The sequence below is a fragment of the Bufo gargarizans genome, chromosome 6, assembly GCF_014858855.1.
Source record: "Bufo gargarizans isolate SCDJY-AF-19 chromosome 6, ASM1485885v1, whole genome shotgun sequence".
Taxonomy (NCBI): Eukaryota; Metazoa; Chordata; class Amphibia; order Anura; family Bufonidae; genus Bufo; species Bufo gargarizans.
The window spans coordinates 238,278,973-238,302,091 of record NC_058085.1 but is presented as its reverse complement, the minus strand read 5'-3'; the positions used below and the strand labels follow the sequence as shown (position 1 = coordinate 238,302,091).

The 23,119-nt window shown below is 42.9% G+C and overlaps 1 protein-coding gene across 4 annotated transcripts; it reads right to left on the bottom strand.

Annotated features, from left to right (window-relative positions):
- Positions 1–1,873: 1,873 nt before the first annotated feature.
- On the bottom strand, positions 1,874–22,836 carry LOC122941362 (oocyte zinc finger protein XlCOF8.4-like). Of its 4 annotated transcripts, none has more exons than XM_044298555.1 (8): positions 22,769–22,836; positions 22,258–22,409; positions 21,995–22,153; positions 10,852–10,975; positions 10,671–10,768; positions 10,474–10,585; positions 2,734–2,928; positions 1,874–2,089 (listed from the first exon to the last, which is right to left on the bottom strand). In XM_044298555.1, the coding sequence occupies exons 2-8, from the start codon at positions 22,333–22,335 to the stop codon at positions 2,043–2,045; spliced, it is 813 nt and encodes a 270-aa protein (XP_044154490.1). In that variant the 5' UTR covers positions 22,336–22,409; positions 22,769–22,836; the 3' UTR covers positions 1,874–2,042. The 4 variants fall into 4 exon arrangements, with proteins under 4 accessions (XP_044154490.1, XP_044154491.1, XP_044154488.1 ...); XM_044298556.1 differs by having other exon boundaries at positions 1,874–2,086; XM_044298553.1 differs by having other exon boundaries at positions 1,874–2,928.
- Positions 22,837–23,119: the final 283 nt, after the last annotated feature.

Sequence of the window (23,119 nt, the reverse complement as noted above, 5' to 3'; positions counted from 1 at the left end):
AATCTGTGTTTTCGCTATCCTCAGAGTCAGCTTAAAGTCAAGGGGGCAGCGGCCTCCTTGCTTCAGGTCAAGCTAAGCCCACCCCTTACCCGTCCTCCCTTCACTGTGATTGTGATTGACATCCTGCTGTGAGGCTGGGATCGTGCAAGTCTCGCGCATGCGTGGTGCGCTCCTTGTCACTGCGCGATCCAGTCTCCGGCTCCCGCACTCAGCCAGCCTCACAGCAGGCTGTCAATCACAGTGAAGGGAGGACGGGTAAGGGACGGGCTTAGATTAAATTAAAGCAAGGAGGCCGCTGCCCCCCCCCCCCCCCCCCCCCGACTTCAAGCTAACTCTGAGGATAGCGAAAACACAGATTAAGACAGCGTTTTTATCAAGTATACAACAACCAGTGGAGGAATGAAAAACATGTTTAGGAACACACTGGGGGCTACTGTAAGGTAACGATGTCTGTTTAAAATGTGTTTTGGAGGTGACAGGTTCACTTTGAGATAGAAATATAAGATGTCTGACTATGACAACATGGCGGACCACCAAATCTAATCCTGATTCTCCAACACCTGTTAGTCTCTTGACAACCAGGAAATGCCCACTTTGTCAAAAACTGGCTAAGGCAGGTCACCGCTTCGGCCAGTGATTGGCTTTGTATGTATTCTCTGTGTGTCATGAGGCACCTGGAAGCAGAGACCAGTTAGGGACCTAGAAGGTATTGGAACAGCAGTGACAAGAAATCACAGACAAATGTATTGCTTGTTTTTTCTATACCTAAATTTGTTGTCTGGGATTGAGGACTTTGTTCCATTAGTACAAGACAGCCGTTCTCTTATAGGAAATTCGTCGCCGGAAGTGATGTTTTCTTAGACTCTGTGACGTACCGGGTCCCTTGCAGGAGCACTGAAGCCTCTTCTTCCGGCTACTCAGGGAGCCCGGTGACGTCACCAACACAGTAAAACAGCTAGGAGAGCGCTAAAGCCCACCCATCAGAGCCAGTGACATCATCAAACACACTGCCGGGCAGAAGCCTCCGCCCAGCAGAGTATTATTGTAAACAAAAGAGCCTTTGCCCTGCGCGATTTAGCGCAGTGCAAAGGAGAGCATCAGAGCATGAACTGCTCCGATGCTGAAGTCAGAGGGGCTGTCTGGGTGAAAATAGAGGTTTGTCCAGGTGAAGCTCTGAACCCGGACAACCCCTTTAAAATAAAATACAGGTTGGGAGGTTATTTTCAAATTCAAGTCCCTTCACTCAGGATTCTCCTCTATAGCAACTACATAATAGTCTGCTCTGTACACATAAATGCTATCCTTTCATACAACTCATTTATTCCCCCTTTTGTGTTTAAAGGGACTCTAGCAGCAATTTTAACCATGCTAAACTGCTAATAGCACTAGTTAGTGGCTGGGGAGAGCAGTACACACAACCATTTTGTGAAACTTTTCTAATCAGGAGTAGTGTGAATATGAACTTTTAATATGCCAAATTCTGCTCTTGCAGATGCACTGGAGCTTCTCAAAAGTGCTCTCTGCATTGAACTATTTCACAGCCCTGCCCCTTGCTCCGAGTGACAGCTGTAGCATCTAACTAGGAGACCACTATAGCTGTCACTAACAATGTTCAGTAATTTAATTACACATTTATAAAGTGTATTAAATGCAATTTTATTTATTGCTTTCTCTTGAAGATTTCATTAGAAAATGTACGGTAATCAGTAAATGTAAATAAATAAATAATAAACTTGAAAAAAATTGCAAGCATTGTTCGCCATATCTATAGCACTTTGCATACTCTTCAAACAAAAAGTCTAGTAGAAATGTTGCTAAGAACATATCCTCCAATTTTTACAGTCACATGACAGATGACACAGGGAATCACAAAAAAGGTAGGATTCTGTTTTATTATTGTATATCAAACAATGGGGGAGAACTGATGTAACCTGTTCTCACAGTTATGACTCACGTCTGATCTGATGCCAGTGAGAAGTGGATAAATTTGCTGATCCCCTGGGAAATTTATAGAAGAACTCTTTATATGTTATTCACAGTGTTTATTGATGAGGGTGGAATTGTTGGGGTTCTTTCTTTAGATTTTCTTCTTTAAAAAAAAAATGAATAAAAGTAAATCCTACAATCTGAATATGCTAACCATTTCAGCACTATGAAGTTTTTGATGTTTAACAAGTGCTGATTTCTGAGCAAAACATTTTTCACAATCTGGACATGAATATGGCTTTTCCTCTGTGTGAGTTCTCCGATGCCCAGCTAGCTGTGCGTTTAAAGTAAAACATTTCCCACATTCTGGGCATGGAAACGGCTTCTCCCCTGTGTGAGTTCTCTGGTGTCCAACAAGATGTGATTTTATACTGAAACCTTTGCCACATTCTGGACATGAAAATGGCTTCTCTCCTGTGTGGGTTTTCTGATGTCTAACAACATGTGATTTCCTGGTAAAACATTTTCCACATTCTGAACATGAATATGGCTTCACCCCTGTATGAATTTTCTGATGGTCAACAAGATGTGATCTTACAGTAAAACATCTCCCACATTCTGAACATAAAAATGGCTTCACCCCCGTGTGAATTCTTTGATGTCTTACAAGATCTGATTTATGGTTAAAACATTTCCCACATTCTGAACATGAAAATGGCTTCTCATTTCTGTGAATTCTCATGTGTGCAGAAAAATTTATTATGGTCTTAAAATTTTTCCCACATTCAGAACAAGTAAATATTTTACCTCCTCTGTGACCTATAATTTGTGGATCATTCTGTGACTTATCAAATGAAGATTCCAGGTAATCAGTGGGATTAGGCTGAAAGGCTGAAGGTATATGTGAGGTGACGGCGTATTCTTCATAAGTATCATTATATTCTACTGTGTAATCTGGAGCAAAAAGTAGATCTCCTGACAGGTTTTTGGTGTAGTCATCCGCTAGAAATAAAAACAAATGTCATTGATTTCAGAAAAAATAAAATATTGCATATTCCTATATGAAACATATTCACTCATCTGAGATGTTCTAGGCAGTAAGTAAAATTAAGGGTATTTGTTTAAATACTGATTGGTTCTGTCCCTTTCATTATTACCATTATGTTATGATGTGCCTTGTAATTTAATACCCATCCCCCATCCTGAGTAATCTCAGAGACATTCATGCTGCACACTGGAGGAGGGGTTAAAAAAAACTCTGTGACATTCCCTCAGGGCACTTCATTAAATACTTCATTCTGGGTAGGATGCAAGTATTGATTTGCCCTATTTCTTGTAAACCCTGGGGTGTAGTTCATGTGCTACGACATGGCAAATGGAGTGCCACCCATGGAGTGCATATTTAGAATAGTGATGTTTATTTACTTTTTATTATTCAGTATGTGATTTGTTTGTGTTATTGCATATTTAATAACTTACTAAATATATTTATTCAGTTAGTGCGTGTATGCTTATTCTTTATCAAATCTTTCAAATTCACATTACGTTAAATTTATTTATAACTGAATTTTTTAAGTAATTTTATTTCATGATTTTTCTAATATATTTTTGCCACATAAGAGGTCTCCTACGAGGTCTTTTTTACACCTTTTCCTTTCTTTTTCTTGTATTTGTGGTATTTGTATTTTATTATATTTCTCATTTTGTGTTTTTATTATATATATATATATATATATATATATACAGTTGCAAGAAAAAGTATGTGAACCCTTTGGAATGATATGGATTTCTGCACAAATTGGTCATAAAATGTGATCTGATCTTCATCTAAGTCACAACAATAGACAATCACAGTCAGCTTAACCCCTTCCCGACCGCAATCCGTATATATACGTGATAGCTGCACATACCCCGTGCAGCTACCACGTATATAAACGTTCTGGCAGCTCTTTAATCCAAGCGCTGCAAAGCTGGATTAAAGCTTCTGCCCCTGCCCTGTATGCTGTCACGGACAGCATACAGTGCAGTAATGCCGGCAAGGGACGAATCAGAGTGGCCCCTTGCCGGCAATCGATCCGATTGGTTAGTCTGTGCAGACTAACCAATCGGATCGCGGCAGTGAAAAAATGCCGGTTTCAGGCTTTGATCTGCGCTCTGCCCCCGATCTGTGCAGGCCCCCCCCGATCTGTGCAGCCCCCCCATCTGTGCCCCCTTCATCTGTGCCCCATCTTGTGACCACAGTGCCCCTCCTTGAGTCCACCCCCTCCCCGCCCCATACATTCCTCCTGCTGGCCGTGACACCCTCCCCCCCCCCTTCCAGCGCTGCCCCCGCTCGGTCCCCCTGCTGTGTTTGATGGCGGCGGCTCCATTCCTGAGCCGCCGCCATCATCAGAGTGTCAGCTCTATGCTGACACTCTGCTGTAACCCCATAGATGCCGCCGCAGTGGCATCCATGGTGTTAATAGAGAGAGGGGGCTCCCTTTCTCCACCATCGGGGCTGCTGCGCTGCGATGGCAGCCCCGAAGGTTGCCATGGCAACCAGACGCTTTGCAAAAGCGTCCGCTGTTGCCACCTACAGGGCATCTGATTGTATTACACTTTGCAATGCAAGAGCATTGCAAAGTATAGTACAGCCCCGCTGGATATTCAAGAAAAATTAAATTTTGTCACCTCCCATCACAAAAAGTGCAACAGCAAGCGATCAAAAAGGCGTATGACCCCCAAAATAGTACCAATCAAACCGTCACCCCGTCCCGCAAAAAATTATACCCTATTTAAGACAATCGCCCAAAAAATAAAAAAGCTATGGCTCTCAGACTATAGAATGTTTCAGAAATGCTATTATTGTGTAAAACTTAAATAAATAAGAAAAAGTATACATATTAGGTATTGCCACGTCCGTAACAATCTTCTCTATAAAACTATCACATGACCTAACTCCTCAGATGAACGCTGTAAAAATAAATAAATGAAAACTGTTCCAAAACAGACAATTTTTGGGTCACCTTGCCCCATAAAGTGTAATAATGAATGAGCAAAAAATCCTATGTACCCAAAAATGGTACCAATAAAAACCTCAACACTTTCTGCAAAAAACAAGCCCCTGCACAAGACGATCGGCAGAAAAATGAAAAACATATGGCGTTCAGAAAACCAATCCAGCACAATCTGCCTTCCAAAAACCGTATGGCATTCCTTTCCTTCTGCGCCCTGCCGTGTGCCCGTACAGCAGTTTACGACCACATGTGGGGTGTTTATGTAAACCGCGGAATCAGGGTAATAAATATTGAGTTTTGTTTGGCTGTTAACCCTCAATGTGTTAAAGATTTTTTTATAAAATAGAAAATCTGCAAAAAAAGTGAAATTCTCCATCTCCATTTTCCTTTAATTCTTGTGGAACGCCTAAAGGGTTAACAAAGTTTGTAAAATCAGTTTTTAGTAACTTGAGGGGTGTAGTTTCTACAATGGGGTCATTTATGGGGGTTTCCACTATGTAATCCCCACAAAGTAACTTCAGACCTGAACTGGTCCTTAAAGGGACACTGACAGGCAAATTCAGCATATTGTGTTATACATCTGACATTACAGGTCTTATACAGTCTATTAAAAGCATGTAAGTATCCCCCCTGTCCACCTTCTAAATACCGAAATATAAAGTTTTATAACTTGCCTGTCTCCTCACCAATCTGCCCAAGGGGCGGCGTTTCATCTGAAAATGCGCCCAGCCAGTCGCTCCCAACTGTCGTTCTGTAGCCCCGCCCAGCTCATCAATACTCACTTCGCTGGGCGGGGCTACAACTCTCCCCAGTCACGATCCTGCGTATGGTTGATAGAATCCTCTTGGCAGCGTCCGTCTAATCCTCTGCGCCCCGCCGTGGTTAGATCGCGCCTGCTGTACACACCCTGCCTGCGTTCCCAGAGGCAGCTGCAGCCTCTGCCTCATGCGCATGCCCCAGGCACTGTTCAAAGCAGCGCTTCAGAACGGCAGTTGGGAGCAGCTGGCTGGGCGCATTTTCAGATGAAACGCCACCCCTTGGGCAGATTGGTGAGGAGACAGGCAAGTTATAAAACTTTATATTTCGGTATTTAGAAGGTGGAAAGGGGGGGATACTTACATGCTTTTAATAGACTGTATAAGACCTGTAATGTCAGATATATAACACAATATGCTGAATTTGCCTGTCAGTGTCCCTTTAAAAAGTGGGTTTTGGAAATTTTCTTAAAAATTTTAAGAATTGCTTCTATACTTCTAAGCCTTCTAACGTCCTAAAAAAATAAAATGACATTTCCAAAATGATGCCAACATAAAGTAGACATATGGGGAATGTTAAGTAATAAATCTTTTATTAGGTATGACTTTCTGGTATAGAAGCAGAGAAATAGAAATTTGGAAAATTGTGAATTTTTCTAAATTTGGGGTAAATGTGGGATTTTTTCATAAATAAAGGTGAAACATATTGACTCAAATATATGACTATCATGAAGTACAATGTGTCACGAGAAAACAATCTCAGAATGGAGTGGATAAGTAAAAGTGTTCCAAAGCTATTACCACATAAAGTGACGCATGTCAGATTTGTAAATTTTGACCTGGACACTGGGGCATCAATGACCCTTGGTCATGAAAGGGTTAAACAAGTAACACACAAAGAATTAAATGTTATCATGTTTTTATTGAACACACCATGTAAACATTCACAGTGCAGTTGGAAAAAGTATGTGAACCCCTAGACTAATGACATCTCCAAGAGCTAATTGGAGTGAGGTGTCAGCCAACTGGAGTCCAATCAATGAGAGGAGATTGGAGGTGTTGGTTATGGCTGCCCTGCCCTATAAAAAACACACACCATTCTGGGTTTTCTTTTCACAAGAAGCATTGCCTGATGTGAATGATGCCTTGTACAAAAGAGCTCTCAGAAGATCTACGATTAAGAATTGTTGACTTGCATAAAGCTGGAAAGGGTTATAAAAGTATCTTCAAAAGCCTTGCTGTTCATCAGTCCACGGTAAGACAAATTGTCTATAAATGGAGAAAGTTCAGCACTGCTGCTACTTTCCCTAGGTGTGGACGTCCTGTAAAGATGACTGCAAGAGCACAGCGCGGACTGCTCAATGAGGTGAAGAAGAATCCTAGAGTGTCAGCTAAAGACTTACAAAAGTCTCTGGCATATGCTAACATCCCTGTTAGCGAATATATGGATACGTAAAACACTAAACAAGAATGGATTTCTTGGGAGGATACCACAGAGGAAGCCATTGCTGTCCAAAAAAAACATTTCTACACGTTTACAGTTTGCACAAGAGCCCCTGGATGTTCCACAGCAGTACTGGCAAAATATTCTGTGGATAGATGAAACCAAAGTTGAGTTGTTTGGAAGAAATACACAACACTATGTGTGGAGATAAAGAGGCACAGCACACCAACATCAAAACCTCATCCCAACTGTGAAGTATGGTGGTGGGGGCATCATGGTTTGGGGCTGCTTTGCTGCATCAGGGTCTGGACGGATTGCTATCATCGAAGGAAAAATGTATTCCCAAGTTTATCAATACATTTTTCAGGAGAACTTATGGCCATCTGTCCACCAGCTGAAGCTGAACAGAAGATGGGTGTTGCAACAGGACAACGACCCAAAGCATAGAAGTAAATCCACAACAAAATGGCTTAAACAGAAGAAAATACGCCTTCTGGAGTGGCCCAGTCAGAGTCCTGACCTCAACCCGATTGAGATTTTGTGCCATAACCTCAAGAAAGCGATTCACATCACATCAGACATCCCAAGAATATTGCTGAACTGAAACAGTTCTGTAAAGAGGAATGGTCAAGAATTACTCCTGACCACTGTGCACGTCTGATCTGCAACTACAGGAAACGTTTGGTTGAAGTTATTGCTGCCAAAGGAGGTTCAACCAGTTAAAAAGGGTTCACATACTTTTTCCACCTGCACTGTGAATGTTTACATGGTGTGTTCAATAAAAACATGGTAACATTTAATTATTTGTGTGTTATTAGTTTAAGCAGACTGTGATTGTCTATTGTTGTGACTTAGATGAAGATCAGATCACATTTTTTGACCAATTTCTGCATAAATCCATATCATTCCAAAGGGTTCACATACTTTTTTCTTGCAACTGTATATATATATATATATATATATATATATATATTAGGCCTGCACAATATATCGCCAAAGTAATCACAATCGCAATAAATCGCCATATCGCAATCACCAATTGGCCGACCTAAAAATGCTGCAATTGTATTACCATATTTTTCGCTTTATAAGACAGACTTTTTCCCCCCCAAAAGTGGGGGGAAAATGGCACTGTGTCTTATAAAGTGATGGTTGACTTTTTACGTGGCTGACACGGATGTATCGCCGATACATCAGTTACTGTGCGGGGAGGGAGGAGGTGCTAGCGGCAAGTCGTTATTTTAATGAACAAATGTTCTTCTATTTCTTCTATTTTATTTATCTGTTCTGTGCAGTGCTATTAAGAAAATGGCAAGTTTTGTACTTTTGCAGTAATGCAAATATGTTATTTAATTTAGTAAAAGATGTTTTATTTTGAAAAACACTGTGCATTTCAGTTCTTGAGTTAAGCATAACTACATTTCAGCATTATCAGTAATTTCTGTGTGCTTTTGCCTTGAAAATCCAAGCAAATAGACCTGTAGCACAATTCCCTTAAAATATTGCATATCGTTATCGCAATTTTTAGGGCCCTAATGGCAATCGCACAAAATTTCCATATCATGCAGCCCTAATATATATATATATATATATATATATATATGTATGTATTTTTCGCCCTATAAGACACACTGGCCCATAAGACGCACCTAGGTTTTAGAGGAGGACATTAGACCTCAGATCAGATCAGCAATCAGACCCCCAATGTTAATCAGACCTCAGCTCACAGCCCTAATCAAATCCCTCAATGTTAATAAGACCTCAGATCAGAGCCCAATATAAAGAAGACCCCCAATCAGACCTTAGATGAGACCCCCATGCCTCATATCAGCCACCAGCCATATGTGATCAGCTCCCAGCCATAATTCAGCAGCCCCCAGACATAATTCAGCAGCCCCCAGACATAATTCAGCAGCCCCCAGACATAATTCAGCAGCCTCCAGCCCCAGATCACAAAATAAATAAACCACTTACCTCTCCTGCTCCTGGACGCCACGGCTCCTTACGGCCCATGATTTTCTTCCTCCTGCTGTCGGCTGTGCTGTGAACCGGCACGCACAGTGTGAGGTCACAGAGCGCCCTCACGCTGTGCGCAGCCACTGCACAGCCGACAGCCAAGGACCAGGAAGCAGTGATGTCACGGATGGTGTAACAGAAAACAAGAAGTTACAAATAAGGATCCGACTGGCTTGATCCGAAACTAAGGAACAAAAGGGTGACCCCTATTTAAGCCCTCAAACTCTCCCTGTCTTCTTAACCCATGCAAAGATCTCTATGATAGAAAATTGCATGCCCTCGTGCCTTGACTGTATAACACCTGAACACCCTATAATAGTGAGGGGACATGACCACCGGCTCCCTACACTTAATACGGAGGGGGTCAGGGTCACCTAGGATCAAGCAAACATGAAAACACAAATAAATGAACAGCCTTATCTGTAGAAGCATCAGTTGTAGCATCCAGCATGTACACACTCCAGGAGGTTGTATAAACCGCAAAGTGATGCAGTATTGGAGGGGATTTAAAGGGATGCAATCAGTGCAACTAGATGACAGCTGAGAGAGGGAAACAAGATGACAAAACGAAAGCAAAACAAAGGAACCTCAAGCAGGAGGTTCTGAAGAACGTCTGCCAAAGCTTCTCAGATGTCTGGCGGTGACAGGTGAGTACAGAGCCTTCCCCGCTTTCCGGTCCTCCGGTACTAATGAGCGCTTCCATAATGGCGCTCATTAGTATTCACCCCATAAGACGCAGGGACATTATATATATATATATATATATATATATATATTCATTATTAAAATACAGGTTAGGAGGTTATTTTCAAATTCAAGTCCCTTCACTCAGGATTCTCCTCCATAGCAACTGTATAATATTCTTCTTTGTACATATAAATGCTATCCTTTCATACAACTCAGTTATTCCCCCTTTTTGTGTTTAAACAGACTCTGGCAGCAATTAGGGGCTATGCAGAGCAGCACACACACACACACACATTCTGTGGAACTTTTCTCATCAGTAGTGTGAATATGAACTTTTAATCTGCCAATTTCTGCTCCTGCAGGTGCACTGGAGGTGGAGCTTCACAGAAGTGCTCTCTGCATCAAGCTATTTCACAGCCACACCCCTTCTGAAAGGTTCTTTCTTACTTTTCATTGCCATTCTATATACACCTCAGAGTAGATGTCTCCATTTTCTACCTGCTAAGAGCTCATGCCAGATGATATATATTCCTGAGACCTCTGCTGGAGAAATATTTTTTCCAATTAGATTTTTAAGGAATCAATAATAGCTGCGGAGACTGGAATAATGGGAATATGACTTTTTTTGTATTTATTGGTTCCCACTCACCAATGTTGAAATCTGTAAGAATTTCTTCCTCTTTACTTTGCTGGATAACTACTTCATATATTTCATCTTCACTTGTCATAACTTCATCTTTGACATCAGTCAGATAGTCTGTCTAATTCCCAACATACAAAACATGAAAATAAATTATTACTATTGAACTGAGATGGAGCATTCGGTGACATCAAAGCTCCATCTACCTGATAATCCTCTAGGTCATCATTGCAGTTTTCCTCTGGACAATTCTGTTTACTAACTGGGGAGAATCCCTCAAGTATGTTCTTCATACTGGATCCCTCTGTAAAAGAGGCAAGCATAGTACTTTCATAATGATCTACGAAACTCCGCTCTACTTTATAGTCAAGAAAAGTCTTCTCTTACTCAGTGATGTGAAGGGCTGGTGGTTCTCTATCATGATGTCCTTGTACAGATCCTTGTGTCCTTCTAAATAATCCCACTCCTCCATGGAAAAAAAGACTGTGACATCCTGATATCTTATCGCAACCTGATACATGAAAAGAGATTTAGTAGGAAAATCCAACCAGAGACTTCAAAACAGAAAAAAAAAATTGAAATTGGAAGTCTTATTTTTTGAAAGTATTGTCTATGGAAAGGAATACAATTTTCATGATTTTAAAAGCATTCAATACAAAAGCTGCAGAAGGAACAGCACGGCTACACCTCTCCCTATTGGCACTCCCTCTTCCAATAAGATTGACAAGACGAGGCATCCTCACTGCTCTGATACCTGGCCCTGAAAACTCACGAATGGATCCGAGGTGTGAAGATCTCTTGCAGTCGTCCCTTAGAAACATAGAATGTGTTGGCAGATAAGAACCATTTGGCCCATCTAGTCTGCCCAATATACTAAATACTATGGATAGCCCCTGGCCCTATCTTATATGAAGGATGGCCTTATGTCTATCCCATGCATGCTTAAACTCCTCCACTGTATTTCCAGCTACCACTTCTGCAGGAAGGCTATTCCATGCATCCACTACTCTCTCAGTAAAGTAATACTTCCTGATATTACTTTTAAACCTTTGCCCCTCTAATTTAAAACTATGTCCTTTTGTAGCAGTTTTTCTTCTTTTAAATATTCTTTCCTCTTTTACCTGGTTGATTCCCTTTATGTATTTAAAAGTTTCTATCATATCCCCTCTGTCTCGTCTTTCTTCCAAGCTATACATGTTAAGGTCCTTTAATCTTTCCTGGTAAGTTTTATCCTGCAATCCATGTACCAGTTTAGTAGCTCTTCTCTGAACTCTCTCCAAAGTATCAATATCCTTCTGGTTATATGGTCTCCAGTACTGAGCACAATACTCCAAATGAGGTCTCACTAGTGCTCTGTAGAGCGGCATGAGCACCTCCCTCTTTCTACTGGTAATTCCTCTTGCTATACACCCAAACATTCTGCTAGCATTTCCTGCTGCTCTGTGACATTGTCTGCCTACCTTTAAAGAGGACCTTTCACCAGAATAAAACTTCTAAACTAACTATACAGGCATGTAGAGTGGCGCCCAGGGACCTCCCTGCACTTACTGTTATACCTGGGCACCGCTCCGTTCTCCCGTTATTGCCTCCGGTATCTTCATAGTTAGGCTCCACCCAGGGGAACCTGCTGTCGGCTCATTCTCCCCTGCTGTAGCACTGGCCAATCGCAGCGCTCAGCTCATAGCCTGAGAGAGAGAAAAAGCCTCTCAGGCTATGAGCTGAGCGCTGTGATTGGCCAGCGCTGCAGCATGGGAGAAGGAGGTGCCAGCAGGTTCCCCTGGGTGGAGCCTAACTATGAAGATATCGGAGGCAATAACGGGAGAACGGAGCGGTGCCCAGGTATAACAGCAAGTGCAGGGGGGTCCCTGGGCACCGCTCTACATGCCTGTATAGTTAGTTTAGAAGTTTTATTTTGGTGAAAGGTCCTCTTTAAGTCTTCTGAAATAATGATCCCTAAATCCCTTTCCTCAGATACTGAGGTTAGGACTGTATCACTGATTTTATATTCTGCTCTTGGGTTTTTACGTCCCAGGTGCATTATCTTGCATTTATCAACATAAAATGTTAGTTGCCAGATTTTTGACCATTCCTCTAGTTTTCCTAAGTCCTTTTCCATTTGGTGTATTCCTCCAGGAACATCAACCCTGTTACAAATCTTTGTGTCATCAGCAAAAAGACACACCTTACCATTGAGGTCTTCTGCAATTTCGCTGATAAAGATATTAAATAATATGGGTCCCAGAACAGATCCCTGAGGTACCCCACTGGTAACAAGACCTTGGTCTGAATATACTCCATTGACTACAACCCTCTGTTGCCTGTCCCTCAGCCACTGCCTAATCCATTCAACAATATGGGAGTCCAAGCCCAATGACTGCACTTTATTGATAAGCCTTCTATGTGGGACAGTATCAAAAGCCTTACTAAAGTCTAGATAAGCGATGTCTACTGCACCTCCTCCATCTATTATTTTAGTCACCCAATCAAAAAAATCAATAAGATTAGTTTGACATGATCTCCCTGAAGTAAACCCATGCTGTTTTTCATCTTTCAATCCATGGGATTTTAGATGGTCCACAATCCTCTCCTTAAGTATGGTTTCCATTAATTTCCCCACTATTGATGTCAGGCTTACTGGCCTATAGTTGCCCGATTCCTCCCTACTACCTTTCTTGTGAATGGGCACAACATTTGCTAATTTCCAATCTTCTGGGACGACTCCTGTTGCCAGTGATTGGTTAAATAAATCTGTTAATGGTTTTGCTAGTTCACCGCTGAGCTCTTTTAATAGCTTTGGGTGTATCCCATCAGGCCCCTGTGACTTATTTGTATTACTTTTAGACAGTTGACTTAGAACCTCTTCCTCTGTAAAGACACATGCGTCAAAAGATTCATTAGTCTTCTTTCCTAACTGAGGTCCTTCTTCATTTTCCTTTGTAAAAACTGAACAGAAGTATTCATTGAGGCAGTCAGCTAGTTCTTTATCTTCTTCCATATACCTTCCTTCTTTTGTTTTTAATTTGGTAATTCCTTGTTTTAGTTTCCTTTTTTCATTTATGTATCTGAAGAATGCCTTATCGCCTTTTTTCCCTGACTGAGCTAATTTCTCTTCTGCCTGTGCTTTAGAAGCTCTTATAACTTGTTTGGCCTCTCTCTGCCTAATCTTATAAATTTGTCTGTCATCCTCGTTTATTTTTTTTATATATATTTCCTAAATGCTATCTTTTTGTTTTTAATGATTTTGGCCACTTCTGCTAAGTACCACAGTGGTCTCTTCCTTTTTTTGCTTTATACTGACAAGCCTAATGCAATTTTCTGTTGCCTTCAATAGTGCCACTTTTAAGTAGTCCCATTTCTCCCGGACTCCAATTAAACTGTTCCAGTCTGATAGGGACTCGTATACCACTAATCTAATTTTAGAAAAGTCTGTTTTTCTAAAATCTAAAACTTTTGTTTTTGTGTGGTGTGAGTCACTGTACTTATAGTAAACCACACTGACTGGTGATCACTAGATCCCAAGCTTTCCCCTACAGTAATATCAGATACCAAATTCCCATTTGTGAATACAAAATCTAAAATGGCCTCCTTCTGGGTTGGCTCCTCCACTACTTGCTGTAGAGATAATCCCAGTAGGGAATTTAGAATATCTGTACTCCTTCTCTGAGATCTCCACTGCACACGCACAGATGGCACATGTTCAAGATTTCAGGGCTAGGCATCACAGTATTTAAGGATGCCTGACCATGTCAATTTCACTGGGAGGTGGTATGGCAAAGGAAAGAGTTGGAGTTAAAGTGGTGCTCCGAGGAACTAGGCCAGCATTTCAGTGCTCTGAACACCTAATTTGAATTAATTAAAGTATCTACACACTATTAACACTCAGCTTCTATTGGACTTTCTACAGCCACCACTATCCCTAATCTCTGCCCTATCCTGTCCTGATTTGGCTGCCTAACACTTCAACAAAACTCTTAAATGCACAATGGATAAAGTAGCACCCTCTACAAATCAAATCTTCTAACAAAGAAGGTGGCAGCATTGGCACATATCTCAAAACACGATTTCTTCGGTAGTGTTCTAGGTGTGCCAAATGTCTTTGGAGAAAATCAAGTCTGTCAGTGGATTTCCTCTATTATAAGTTCATGCTCAAAACCTATAACTCTGTCCTTCACCTTGCCAAACAATCCTATGTCACTATTCTCATATCCTCACTGTCACTCTACCATCCTATCCGCAATCTTTGCTCCATCAATGATCTCAGACCAACAACCTTCAAAATCCAAACTTTCCAGTCCCGCCTACAAGACTTTTCTCACGCTGCACAGGTTTTCTGCAATACACTGCCCTTGACCAACAGGTTGGTTCCCAGCATCCACAGTTTAAGGCGTGCCCTAAATACATATGTCTTCAGACAGGCCTACGACATTCCCTAATGTCGCCCTTTTCTGCTCCCTTCCACATTATCCCCTAGAACCTGTATCCCTCATCCAACCATAGCCCTGATACTCATATATATTCCAACACACTAAATATTTGTATTGACTGGATTCGGCTCAGGCAGCCTGATATGTACTCCCCTATACTATATAAAAGATGACTGGACCATGGTATAGTACAAGCACTTATGCCTCATGTTTCACCCCTATCTCCTCATAGATTGAAAGCTCTCGCGAGCAGGACCCTCACTCCTATTGTCTGAATTGTTGACTTTACATACAAATTGGCATGAATAAATAAATATGTCGGTACTGCTGCACCACCACCCTCCCTCGCCCTCGACACCCACTTAAATGACAACCTTTTAGGAATTCGACAGATAATGATTTAGGTGTCTACATCAGTGATCACAAGAACAACAAACTAAACGATTATTGCTTTTTATTTCATTTCATTCAATGGTTTTACACTACTCGATAATTGATTACTTTTGCTCAATTTAGCAATTTTGAGAAAAGAATAACTTCTCCTGTAAAAGGGCCTTTAGGTAGTACGGTCTGGCCCTCCCTGACATCTCTTTCTCAATTTTTCCCAACCATGGTGTGCGGAGGTTTAGATCAAATTACCTGAAAACTCTTAATTTACTTCACTGGCTCTTCTCCTATCACACTTGGGGAGGGTTTGGATATGCTTGTAGTGCTTGTAAGAAATAGACCATAGGGACTATAATTTTTATTCCTGGCACATTGGGGGTAATTTATTAATGTCCGTGTAACTAAATTTTGTCACACAGATGTTTTTACACCGTACTTGCCACATAAGGAAACAGGCGTAAAAGAGGAATGCAAAGTACTACAGTCAGGGACTGGAATAGTTTTCATTTCAGGTGCATGGACGGTCGAAGCTGTGCCTAACTTATGACAAGGCCTGCACCTCATCATAAATTAAGCGCTTCCTTTGGCAGCACAGGGGCAATCAAAGACCGGCTTAACTATCATTCTATTTATAGAAGGATAGTTTCCTCATTTGAGTGTTGGGGCGTAAAAGGGTTTATCTGATCATTTGTAACTGATCATCAATATCTGATCAGTGAGGGCCCGACAACCAAGACCACTGCCAATCAGCTGTTTGAGAAGGCTCAGTGCTCGCATGCTTACCCTAAACCAGGGTGTCAGACTATCAGATGTCAGACCCCCACCAATCAGATGCTGATGCCCTATCCAGAGGATAAGCCATCAGTTACAAATAGTCAGATAACCCCTTTAACACTTTGAGGACATGGCAGTTTTCTGTTTTTGTTTTTTACGCTCTGCCTTTCCAAAGCCATAACTTTTTTGTTTTTCCATTCACATAGATGTATGAGGGCTTATTTTGCGAGACAAGTTGCACTTTGCAATGTCACCATTTATTATTGCATTCAATGTTGTGGGAAATTCCAAATGAGGTGCAATTGGAAACTAAACACAATTTATAAACACAAACAAATCATAGCACCTTTGCAGGATCCAGCAAGCTAGTAAACCTATTGCTCAGGCAGTGAGTGAGACAAACAGTGCAGCATATGTGGCAGAGCTGATTAAATGACAAATTAAATACAGCGCACACAGAACCACAGGAGGGTTAACCTTTGCAATACTGCATAATGAAGAGAGGTTCAATGAAAAATATCATATAAGAGGGTGCCCAGACCTACTGCCAGAGTGCTGGAATTGCAACACAGACAGAATGAGTGAAGTGGCACCCATGCCTGCCCCCCTTACATCCTCTTTTCTTAGGTCCAGACAGTCCCAGAAATCTGTTAAGTGGAATTCGGGTAAGGCTACTTTCACATTAGCGTTTTTTGCGGATCCGTCATGGATCTGCAAAAACACTTCCGTTACCATAATACAACCGCATGCATCCATCATAAATGGATCTGGTTGTATTATGTCTCAATGACGGATTCGTCATGAACACCACTGAAAGTCAATGGGGGACAGATCTGTTTTCTATTGTGTCAGAGAAAATGGATCTGTCCCCACTGACTTACATTATGTGCCAGGACGGATCCGTGTAGCTCCGAAGGACACGACGGACAGAAAAACGCTGCTTGCAGCGTTATTCTGTCCGCGATGGGAGCACAACCAAACAGAACGTAATGCATTTTGGTGCATTACGTTTCGTTCAGTTCAGTTTTGTCCCCATTGACAATGAATGGGGACAAAACTGAAGCGTTTTCTTCCGCTATGGAGATCCTATGATGGAATTGAAAACACTAATGTGAAAGTAGCCTAATTATATTTTCTGCTGAATATAATCTCTCTCAAGGCCCAAACCTTTCCAGTAAATCAAAAGTTTTTTCTTCTGACCTTCTTCATGCTGTAGGAAGGCGCAGGGGTCTGTCATTGACAGAAGGTACGTGTCACCGAGGTTCCTGGCCTCGGCGAGATAAGAACCGGTAATTCTGTGTGTCAGCGGCAGCTAGTGCTCGCTGACACTGTTGTACTTAGTATGGCTGTAAAGTCAATCCGGGCCGGTTCTTATTGGGAGCAGCCAAAGAGCAGGGTGGGTGGCTGTTCCCCACGTCGAGGTCAGGTTTTGGGCTGGGGTTTAAAAACCCAGCCAGCAACTCATCTGAGTGTGATTCTCCAAGTGATACTGGAGCTGTGGAATCTCTGTGTTTTGGGAGCTGAGGAGACGTGCCACGCTGCCAGGCTGAGAGCCACATGAGAGCAGCCTGCTGTGGACTGTCAGATGATTTGTGGAATCTTGACCCTGTAAAGTGTTGTTTTTCCTTTTATGCTTGTTTTGGTGTGAATAAACGCTGAACTTTTGTTTTTTAACCGTGGTCTTGCCTCTGTGTTGCATCCACTTACCCTGCCTACCAGAGCAAATCCCTACAATTGGTGGAGGATGCGGGCAAGCGCAGTGAGGCTGGCGTGAACGCCGAAGTATTTTTGGTTTGCATTTTTGGGCACGGTTGTATGTAATTTACTAAACCAGCTAAATTCAAACCTGTGGCTCACGACAAAATGGAGGCTGTTGTGAAGGCCCTCATGAAGGCTTATTTGCAGCAGCGAGAGGCTAACAAGTAGCAGCAAGAGACCAACCATTTGCTGCTACAACACGTTATGGCTTTGCAAACAGCCTGAGCAATTCCAAGCGTCCATGATGCCCGGAAGGCAGTCTGTGCAGCGATCCCAAAGATGACACCCACAGATGACTTTGAGACCTACCTGGCGATGTATGAGAAAGTGGCCACCAGGGAAAGGCTGCCACAGGACCAGTGGGCTGAGGTCGTTTCTCCTTTAATGGCGTCAGAATCTCAGCGGGTGTATTTCGATTTGCTGGACGATCAAGCCGCCGACTACCCAAAGGTAAAGGGGGAGATTTTGGTAAGACTGGTGGTGAATGTGCTGGTCCGGGCCCAGTGGGTGCATCAGTGGGAGTTCAACCCAGCTGAGCCCGTGAAACCCCAGTATTATAACCTGCTCAACCTGTTGCAAAAGTGGCTACCACCTGACATGCTGAGCCCCACTGCTATGCTGGACCGGTTGTTAGCAGACAGGTTCTGGAGGGCTCTGCCACCCCCTCTCCAGCAATGGATTAGCCAGGTCTCTCCAGGTAATGCGCTGAAGATGGTCGACCTGGTGGAGGGCTATGAGGCTACCCGGAACTTACAGGGGGGTTCTTTTGGGAGGGGGGCACTCAAATCCTGTATCCCTCCACCCCGGCGACTGGTGCCCATCAAACCTGCCCGGGATGTAACCCCTGTGAACCCCGCTCCAATAATCTGCTGGCGGTGTTGGGAGCCTGGCCATGTTCGAGCGGACTGTCCACAGCAAGGGGAACCCATGGACACGAACTATGGCTTCCATCAATCATTGTATGCCAGAAAACAGTGTGCCGTGGGTGCTCCGGAGTCTATGAACTACCTGTGCAAGGTGGAGGTGGGAGACACTCCAGCGCAGGCTCTGTTGGACTGTCTGATGCAAGGGCAGCGGTTGCCACAATAAAAATTGCTGACAGCCTCTCCTCTAAACAGGCTCAGGAGACCAGGGAGTTCGTTAGTCGGAACATAGATGTGTTCTTGGACCTCCCTGGACGCACTTCTGTAATCCAACATGACATTATCACTGAGCCTCAGGCAAAAGTTTGCTTAAAGCCATACCGGGTGCCTGAGGCTCGGCGTAAAGCTATCTCGGAGGAAGTGCAGCTCATGCTGCGGCTAGACGTCATTGAGCAATCTAAAAGTCAGTGGGCCAGTCATATAGTCTTAATTCCTAAGCCAGATGGGACGTTACGATTTTGTAACGATTTTAGGAAGTTGAACGAAATATCTAAATTCGATGCATATTCCATGCCTCGGGTAGATGAACTAATTGAAAAGTTAGGCCGAGCCAGGTATTTTTCTGTTTTGGACCTCACCAAAGGGTACTGGCAAGTACCTTTGATGGAGGTTGCCAAAGAGAAAGCTGCCTTCATTACACCAGAGGGGCTGTACCAATATAAGGTGTTACCCTTTGGTCTGCATGGCGCCCCCACCATTTTCCAACATCTAATGGATATTGTACTTCGTCCACATCGGCGGTACACCTCGGCTTACCTGGACGATATTATAATTCACAGTACCCCCTGAGAAAGTCACCTGCCTAAAGTACAGGCCGTAGTGGACTCCCTTCGAAAGGCGGGACTAACAGCTAACCCAAAGAAATGTGCGATAGGGTTAGAGGAGACTAAATACCTTGGGTATGTCATTGGGCACGAAGTCATCAAACCCCAAGTAGACAAAATAGAGGCGATACGGAATTGGCCCCGACCTGCCACCTCTAGACAAGTAAAGTCGTTCCTGGGAATGGTGGGCTATTATATGAGGTTTGTCCCCCATTTTGCCACTTTAGCGGGTCCGTTGACATGGCTTTTAAAGGGACGGAAGTCCGTGATAGTCCGCTGGAATGACCAGGCGGAAGAGGCTTTCTCCGCTTTGAAGTCGGCCCTGTGTGGGTCCCCGGTTTTGGTGATGCCCGACTTCAAGAGGGAATTCTTGGTACAGACCAATGCCTCCGAAGTGGGTCTCGATGCGGTACTGTCTCAATAAGTCAACGGGGAGGAGCATCCCGTTGTCTTCCTTAGCCGTAAGCTCACTCCAGCAGAGACCCGGTACAGTATAGTGGAGAGAGAGCGCCTGGCCATCAAGTGGGCACTCGAGTCTCTCCGCTATTATCTGTTGGGGAGGAAGTTTCGTCTGGTGACCGAGCACTTCCCTCTCAAGTGGATGAGCCAGGCCAAGGAGAGGAATGCTCGGGTCACCAGTTGGTTCTTGTCTCTGCAAAACTTTAAGTTCACAGTAGAACACAGGGTAGGGCGGTTACAGGGAAACGCGGATGCCCTGTCCCGAGTACACTGTCTGGCGTGTATTCACCACCTCAGGGTTGAACAAATGGGGGAGGTATGTAGGAAGGCGCAGGGGTCCGTCATTGACGGAAGGTACATGTCACCGAGGTTCTTGGCCTCGGTGAGATAAGAACCGGTAATTTTGTGTGTCAGTGGCAGCTAGTGCTCGCTGACACTGTTGTACTTAGTATGGCTGTAAAGTCAATCCAGGCCGGTTCTTATTGGGAGCAGCCAAAGAGCAAGGTGGGTGGCTGTTCCCCACATCCATGCCAGGTTTTGGGCTGGGGTTTAAAACCTCAGCCAGCAACTCAGCTGGGTGTGATTCTCCAAGTGATACTGATGCTGTGGAATCTCTGTGTTTTGGGAGCTGAGGAGACCCGCCACGCTGCCAGGCTGAGAGCTTAATGAGAGCAGCCTGCTGTGGACTGCCAGGTGATTTGTGGAATCTTGCTGTGTGAATTAACACCACGACCCTGTAAAGTGTTGTCTTTCCTTTTATGCTTGTTTTGGTGTGAATAAACACTGAACTTTTGTTTTTCAACCGTGGTCTTGCCTCTGTGTTGTATCCGCTTACTCTGCCTACCAGAGCAAATCCCTACAATGCCCAGAATATTCCTTACTTCGTACACAGTCTCAGTACTGACCGGAGAAGAAGCATGTCAGAATGTGTGGTTTAGTGTTCTCATTAAGAGAAACAAAATAAAAGTATTGCAGGTTTAATACCGGTAAATGGCTAACAAAAATAGAAGTAACGATGTTACATAGCTTTGGAGACATCACCAGTCCCTTCATCAGGCGTACTGCATACCGGTTGAATACCACTGGCTTCAGGAGACATACATGAAAGGAACTAGGAACCTGTAATAAAATAGGTGACGCTGCACACAGGGTGAGTGGAGTGTCGCCCGTATCAGGCCAAAGTAGCGAAGCAGTGTCAAGTATGAGCAACCAACGTAACACTTTACAAAAGCAGTATTCCGACTGACATTGAAAACCTTTCTGTTTGCTATGACTTCAGCTCAAATAATACAAGCCCTCTCTCTTTATCAGAGAACCTTATATAAAAATACTAGAAGATAAGATAAGATAACTCTCAGATTGGACCCAGCATTCTAAGGCCGTGTTCACATCTCCGGTAAGGAAATCCGGCTGCTGATGCCGGCTGTCGGCTGGACAAAAAAGCCTTGCATGTGCAAGTGAAACATTTTATTTTCACATCACATGTCATTTCATTTTTTTAAACCATTAGTATTTCAACTAGAGGACTACACACCTAGGATAAGTCCTGGAGACCTAATTGATTATTGTACAAGACAGGCCTAGGGACCCTTAGCTGTCATACAGTAGCAACTGATTTAGACCCTCTTAGCAACATGTTACAGCTGTATAAAACTCAGTAAAGTGCTGCTTTCGGTATTGCACATGGCATATGAGGAATAAATGGAAGTTGCAGCATGGCATCAACTTTTTTACAGCTGTCATTTTCTGTGGGTAAAATGGCAGGTGCAGAGCAACTGAGCCCATGGCATCACATTACAGTATGGCCAGAAACTGCACACACCCCACACTGTACTATTACCCTGCTGTGTGGAAAGATTTAAATTTGCTTTCATGTGTTCCTAGATTTCTGCTACAATCAGATGAAGGTTATAACTGTTATTATTCAGATATCTACCCCGGTGTTACAGTACAATGCCCCAGCATCGTCAGCAGTCCTCACCTCTCCAGTCAGCAGCTCAGTGATTTCATTGGTAATTTCTAAGATCTTCTGGTCATTGCTCCTCTCATTCTTCAGCAAGTATAATGGAGACACTGTGATGGGCTTCTGGGTCCTGCTCCATACATCATCCTCATCTGTCATCTTCACTAGTGTGTAACCCTGTGCATGGGAAGAAGCATTGTTTTACCATTATGCATCCCTCTGGTCATACCCCTTTATAGATCATGGGTAGGACATACAACATGATTTCCAGAACCCCTCACCTCTCCAGTCAGCAGGTAGATGATCTCCAGGGTCAGGTTTAATATTCTCTCAGCCATGTGTTTTTTGTCCTTGTTCATCTTTTGTGGGCCATTAAGGAAAAGGTTGATTTTTTGTGAAGGAGACTTACAGTTACCATATATACTTCAGGAACCTGAGAAACACAGGATGAGGGAGAGGAGCCTTAAGAAAATCCTGATGTATATCTTTTAAATAGTGGAGCTGATACACAGCTATATAAAATCCCAATATCCAATCTTGCACTATAGATACATGCTATAATACCATCTACACTATATAACTATACTAGATACACATATATAAAATAGTATTAGATTCTCACTATACTATCGCTGTATATGACTATAAAGTATGTATACACATATATACAGAGCTATAGACACAAAGGTATATAAAATACTGTCATTACATATGACCCTGTACAATATACACTACATAATACACACAATGTGTATATTTCCGTTACATGCAATTAATACAATTCGCACATACAATGGACACTTATCTGCAGATATTACATCCTACTGGCTAGAGGACCTTTGATGATGTCACGGTCATGTGACCAGTCACCTAAATATAGTAATTAGGATGTTACAGTGTAGCTATAGGACCTTTGATTATGTCACAGTCATGTGATTAGTCATGGGAGGAGCCAGACACAGGTCTTTGAAGTTGCAATGTCCCTGTGTGTGTGTACCATTCACTGCAGTGATGGCTGTGTAATGTGCATGCAGTAAAGATGTCTACCCATATCTCCCAACTTTTATGAATCACAGAGGGACAATAGCATACCTCCCAACTTTAGAAATTGTAAAGCGGGACTTGTGGGGCAATTATTTTCAC